A 6,990-nucleotide genomic window follows, 5' to 3' on the forward strand; every position below is an offset into this window, starting at 1 on the left:
CTTTTATAAGTATATTTAATCTTTTTTATACTTTTTTTTAGTATTTTTTATATAGTATCTTTTATAGTATTTTATTTTAGTATGTTATAATTTTTTACTATTATAATAAAATTAATAGTTATTTATTAAATTAAAAATAATATATAAAATTGTCAACTTTTTAAATACTCTTTTTATAATAAGAATTAATATTTATTTATTAAATTAAAAATAATATATAAAATAATATATTTTAGTATTCTTTTTAAGTATTCTCAATAATATTATTTTAGATTCTAATTTTTTACTAGTTATATTTTTATTAATATTTATAGTTAATTTTTTATTAAATTTATCATTTTTAATAGGAAGAATAATACATATTACAAAAAATTAGAATAATAAATTGTGCATAAAATTACAATGATAAATTTTACAATGTCAAACAAACAAAATATTCTATAATTGTTTTATTACTTTTAGTATTCTTTTATTTAGTATTATTTTGGACAATAAAATTTTATTATTTATGACTATTGTTATGTATAATCAATTTTTTATTTATTTTATTCTTTTTAATAAGATTAATAATTCATATTATAACAAAATTATAATAAAAAATTTAATAAAAAATCAAAAAATCAAAATATAAAACAAAATATTAAAATTGATAAAAAAAATTAAAATATTTAAAATTATTTGAAATCAATCTAAAAATTTTATGAAAAAATTATTAAAATTAATAATGACCAGTAACAAATGTTTGCCAAATACACTCTAAATAGATTAAATTAATCTTAATCTTATTACAAAATATGTTATTATATGTATAAAATAAAATTTAAATTTTTAATAATTATTTAAATGAATGAGTGAATTAATCATTTGATTAATCTAAGTTAGTTCTACACTATTGTTTATTGCAACTTATTAATAATAGTGTCCAATCCCTTCATCACAACCAGCCTTGCGATATTCTCTACCATTGACCATAAAAAACCATGCCTTTCTTATCTAGAAAATTCCACTAGCTGGCTCCGGATAAAAAGGAGGACAAAAGATTTAAAGAGAAATTAAAGTATGATTAATTTTATGTTCAACTTTTTCGGATTCCAATATTCGCCCCCCCTTTACTTTAGGAATTGAACTTATATTAATTTGTTATTTATTATGTTTTTTATTTTCTTCTCTATCACTGCCTCTTCCAAGTCTTTTCTAACTCTTGTTTCTTTCTTAGAGGGACCTAAGAAATAAAATGAACAATTGGGCTCCTCCATTCATAGCTGCAGCTCTATTTTGGTTGTTGTCGCCGGGAATGATCTTTCAGTTGCCGGGGAAGAACTCGCCTTTCGAGTTCATGAACATGAAGACAACTGTGGCATCCATTTTTGTGCACACTGTAATTTATGGTCTGTTTCTCATTTTATTCTTCATTGTTCTTAATGTTCGTCTTTATATCTAGCAGCCATCCACAACTTTTTTACTTTATTTACTGTTAAGGACATTTTTAATTAATTTCATATATATTATTTCTCTTTTTACCAGTTCCCTGTGGTTCATTTCATTTAGTGATATTCAATTCATGTTAATTTCTGTTTTCCCTAATGATGATTTATGTTGTTAATTTTTGCAAAGTGTTACAATTTATGATGAAGTAAATATTCAAACAAAATATAATCATGTAAGTACAAATTTTGATTGTTAAACGCAACCACTACTACAATACATAACTATCTAACTATCTAAGTCAATAATTTCCTTTTCTTTCTAACCAGGAACTTTAATCTCGTAGGGACCTTTACAATAGAAACTCATCATGTGGTTATAGGGTTAAGATTTACAACAGAACCTTTACAATATGACTCACCATGTGTTATTTAATAAGGTTTCTTCCTAAGTTTTCAACAAGATTTTTTGTTTTTGTTTTTAAGTTCGATTATTCATGGCAAAATGAGAATATAAGAACATGAATAATCCAGCTGACGGCAACTTAACCATAAGTACTACATTTCTATAGTGTCATTGGACTAATAAATCAGTACAAAAATTATAATTTATACCGAGAATCTTTACATTTTTTCTGATTCGATCTAATGTAGTTAAAACCTTTTAAATATATTGCGTATAAAAAATATGTATTTTTAAAAAAATGTATCTTTTTTATAGTAAAAAATATATATGATCTTTTTTATAGTAAAAAATATAGGTGATTTATTTTAATAAAACTATTTATTAAAAAATAATATTGTGAATCAGTTAGATAATTTAATATATTTAATTAAAAATATTTAATGATTTTTAATATCATTTTTATATAAAAATATTTTTATAAAAATAACTATTAAAAATATGTATTTTTTGAAAGCGCCAATACATTTTTAAGCAACATGTATGCCTTGGATAGAAGATTGAATATTTGCAGAAGAAAAAAACAAATGATCTCTTCAGAGCACAAAAATGAATTCACGGGTGAAAGGGTTTTTTTGGTATTGCAAATAAAACATAACTCGTTAATAAATGATGTATTTAAATAATGTTCCCTACCAATATCATTCATGTGACTGTTGAGTGTTGACCACCAAGTTACACCGTGTGTCAAAAATCTTGACACGGTTTCAAGGATCAGATAAGGTTTTGCGCATTATTATTTATTACAAGGGATAAGGTCCATCCAAATCATAAAGCAATAAAGCATAACAATTTCTTTCATTTTCACAAGTGTTACTACATGAAAAACTAATGGGTTAACCAATATGTACTCTTAAGTTTATCATTAACAAAAAATTTTAAATATTTTTATTTAATAAATATAAAATAAATACATTAAAAATTTAAATTTTTATATTTTAAAAAAATTAATTTATAAATTTAATATGTATTCTCAACATACGAGATAGATAAATTCAAAACTAATTAATATATAATTATTTATACAACTTTCATAAGGCCAATTCTCAAATAAAGATCAACAATAATTATACTTGTATTATTATAGATGAAAACTTTTTAAAAATTCTAGCCCAAAATAACATTAATGAAATAATCAAATAAACTTGGATGATTAAAAGACAAAATTATAAAACTATCATACACTACTATTAGCATTAGTAAGTATTAGTATTAGTATGTATTAGGGAATGCCATGGTGAGGAGAAAAAAATTGACAAAGAGTGAAGATTATCCTGTGTAATAATGCATATCTTTTTTATATATTTAGACAAAAAAATTCATTCTTTACAAAAATTTTATTCTTCATTAAAAAAAATTCTCTTAAATATTTATATCCATAATAATATTACAAAATTATTTACTTATTTATGGTTAATTACTTTAAATACAATATATATCAGAATTTAATTTTTATTATGAAATAAATATTTTAATAATATTTAATGTTCTTATAATGAAACTTATCACATCGTGTTGATAGCAATTTTATGATTATATAAATAATTTTGATAGTTTGTTTATTAAATTAAATTAGAAAAAAAAATGGACAAAGCTGGCATGTGCAATGGGATCAAAAGGGGTAGGCCAAGGTTGGTCGGTGGATGTATAGGGATGCTGATAGAGGTCCACCTGCATGGTTTGGGAGTAATAATCTGATACATGGCCAATGGGAATGACGAGGTCAATTGATAGTTGACCAAACTAGGCCAGTATTTGACTGGATGCTCTGACATACCGTTGATTGTAAGTTGGTCATGAGACCATTTCTAGTAGAAAATTCATCCCAGTTTTTATTTATAATTCATCTGTCATAAAAAGTAATTTCACATTAATTTTTGTGTCATAAACAGTAAATAGAAGTTTAAAATATCTTTCTCTTCTTCATTAGGAGGAACTAACTTTAGTCCCTGTTGTGGTCCTACTTAATTAATTAATTAAAATACTTAAAATTAATGTAATTAATTTTTTTGAATAATGTAATTTAAATTTATAAATTTAAAAATAATTTACTATTAAATTAATATACAATATTAATTTAATTACTTATATTAATTATTATTTAAATAATTAATATAAATTATTAATTAAATAGAATTATAATTAATTATTAATAAATTAAATATAATTTAATTATTTGATATAATTTTTTAGATAACTAAATTAAATACTTAAATCACATTTAATTTATAAATAATTATAATTTTTAATTATATACATAAGGTTAAATAAATTAGTATATAATAAGATGAATACCAACCTTTTATTCACAACATATTCTATAACATTATTAGTTGTTATATTATTACGATATTATTTAATTTATTTTAAATTAAATACCACATGTTAAAATTTTATTGCTTACCATGAAAACAAAGCAAGGCCCTACTCAGAGGGACTTACTTACTTTAAATTACGTGCTGGAACTCATATTTATATTACTCCAACGGTAGGTCTTCAGTTTTTGTCAGAACGAATCCTTCATTGGATTGTCGTTGGAGATGCTATGAGAGACCGATAACTTGTCTAAAGTGGTGGATAATTAAGGTTAACCAAACAACTAAATCTGTTTTTAATCACTACAAGAGGCACGGTAGATAGTGACGCTTTATTAGAAGCGGTTATGAAAACAGTTGCTATTTTTTAATATTGCAACGATTTTGTGGTAAATTTGAGAAAAGCCGCTAGATGTTCTAATTTGCTGTGGTTTTGGGGAGAACAACTGCTATTTACTTTTTTTTCTTTTAGGGATTCGACCTACTCTTCTTTTTCAAATATCTATCTCATTTTGATTTTTTCCCGTCCAAGTTACAGCACACAGTTCTTTCCTCTCCAACTTCCTTCACCGCCTTTGCTTATTTCCCAAGTTCTCTCGTCGTCGCTCAAACGCTAGCCCCTCTGTTTCCTCTAGTTTGTCAAATCTGCTCACCATCTCCTCCGCGAAGTGCTGTGCGTGATTTGAATCTACTGTAGCTGCACGAGCGTCCTGCCACCGTCGCCTCCAACCTCCGTCACCTCCACCGCTGGCCATCACAGATTTTTCTCCTTCACCCCTATTCTTTTGCTAGGTTTCACGTTTTTACAAAAGGCGAAAGGCTCCTCACCCAATCCAAACCGTACTTCTGACCTAGATCTGCTCGATGTTCATGTCTTCCTCTTCTGCTCTGCTCCTTTGCTTCTGGTTTATTCTTTTTTATTTTATTTGTTCTGAATTTTTTGTTCACTCTGAATCTCTGAATTTAGTTTTCCTATTAGTTTTTGCACTAATTTGATTGCTTTGCTTCAACAAAGAAGAAGAGAAAGCTCAATAGAAAATCTATGTAGCATTTTTCATTCAATATCTAAACCAAGTTTCAATTTGCAGTGTTAGAATAATGCTTACAAATATTTGCTACTAAGTTTCAATTTGCTGATATGCCGTCCACCAGCAGGTCACGCATTCTCGAAAGGTACTTGTCGCCGTTCAATGTAACCGCCGTAAAGAGGGCGAAGGAGCTTGGCGCCATTGTTGTTGAAAAGACCAATCTAGATGAGTTCAGTATGGGTAGCACCACTAAAGGTTCTGCATTTTAGGTTCTTTAATTTTCTTTAATGTTTAATTTCAAGTATTTGCGATTCTGTTATTTCTAGAACTAGCTTATAGTTAATTTCGTGCTGAGCATACTTAATTATATTGTATTGTATTGCATTGCATTTTGTTTTAATTGTGCGGATTGAAGTCTATGTCTATTCTTTCCATGTTTCAATTTGGGTGAAATGAATTGTGTAACTTTAACAAAACAATTTTCTTTTTAGATGCATTTTGAGATAGTGAGTGTAAATTTCACTGCAGATAGAAATTAAGCTCAACTTGTTGAGGTTTCCGAATTGAGAGATCTTTAGATACTATACACCTACTACTTGGTTCTAAAACCATGGTTGCATTGCTGGTACTCATGGATGTGTTATAAATTTGGCTAAGCTTTATGAGGTCTGGATTCTAGTGTTCTTGCTATGGCCCATTTATAACTGATTGATTTAATCAGTTGATGTGTATGTTCATTCAATAGGTCACAGCCAATCCATGTGATCTTTCTAGGGTGCCAGGAGGATCATCAGGAGGATCGGCAGCTGCAGTTTCTGCCAGGCAGTGTGTGGTATCACTGGGAAGTGATATTAGTGAAAGTGTGAGACAGCCAGCATTTTTTTGTAGTGTTGTAGGTTTGAAGCCAACTTATGGCGTATGTGTCTTCACTTGATATTATTGGTTGCTGGTTCATCAGTTGCTGATGCTGGGATTCTCCTTTATGCTTCTATAAAGTACCAGAAAATAGGGGTGTGCAAAAAAACTGGTTTCACTGAACTGAATTGAAACTGAACTGAAACTGTTTTAAATAAACCAGTTTTTTATTTAAAAAAAACTGAACTGAAACCATATGAAAAACCAGTTTATTAAAAACCAGTTTTTATGGTTCAGTTTAGTTTTAAACCAAATTAAAACTGATTTTATTTAAACTCCAAAATTAATTTTACATACTCTTTCTCTCTCTCTCTCTCTCTCTCTCTCTCTCTCTCTTTCTCTCTCTCTCTCTCTCCCTTCTCTCTCTCTCCTCTCCCTCTCTCTCCTTCCCCTCTCCCTCTCCCTTCCTTCCCCTCTCTCTTTCTCTCTCTCTCTCTCTCTCTCTCTCTCTCTCTCTCTCTTTCTCACCCCTTCCTCTTTCTCCTTCTCCCTCTTTTTTCTCTCTCTCTCTCTCTCTCCCCCTCTACCTCTCCTTCCCCTTCCTTCCTCTATCTCCTCCCCTCTCTCTTCATCTCTCTCTCTCTCTCTCTCCTTTCCCTCCTCTCTCTCTCTCTCCCTCTCCTCTTTCTTCCTCTCTCTCTCTTCTTCTCCTCTTTTTCCCCTCCTCTCTCCCTTCTCTCTCTCTCTCTCTCTCTCTCTCTTCCCTTTCTTTCTTCTCTCCCTTCTCTATCTCTCTCTCTTTCTCTCTATCCCCCTCCTATTTATCTCCCTCTTTCTCTCTCTTCCTCTCCTTCTCTCTCTCCCCCTCTCTCTTTTTCCTCTCTCTCCCCTTTCCCCCTCTCCCT

The 6,990-nt window shown here is 28.8% G+C and overlaps 1 protein-coding gene across 1 annotated transcript; it reads left to right on the forward strand.

Annotated features, from left to right (window-relative positions):
- The first annotated feature begins 918 nt into the window (after window positions 1-918).
- Window positions 919-1,523, forward strand: LOC112698257 (uncharacterized). Its single transcript, XM_025751580.3, has 2 exons — window positions 919-1,057; window positions 1,217-1,523. Exon 2 carries the CDS (start codon window positions 1,235-1,237, stop codon window positions 1,439-1,441), a length of 207 nt encoding a protein of 68 aa, XP_025607365.1. The 5' UTR covers window positions 919-1,057; window positions 1,217-1,234; the 3' UTR covers window positions 1,442-1,523.
- The last annotated feature ends 5,467 nt before the right edge of the window (window positions 1,524-6,990 follow it).

Source organism: Arachis hypogaea, chromosome 6 (assembly GCF_003086295.3).
Source record: "Arachis hypogaea cultivar Tifrunner chromosome 6, arahy.Tifrunner.gnm2.J5K5, whole genome shotgun sequence".
NCBI lineage: Eukaryota > Viridiplantae > Streptophyta > Magnoliopsida > Fabales > Fabaceae > Arachis > Arachis hypogaea.

Excerpts from the sequence above, each read along its gene's own strand:
- LOC112698257 (XM_025751580.3), top strand. The coding sequence starts at position 1,235 with ATGAACAATTGGGCTCCTCCATTCATAGCTGCAGCTCTATTTTGGTTG.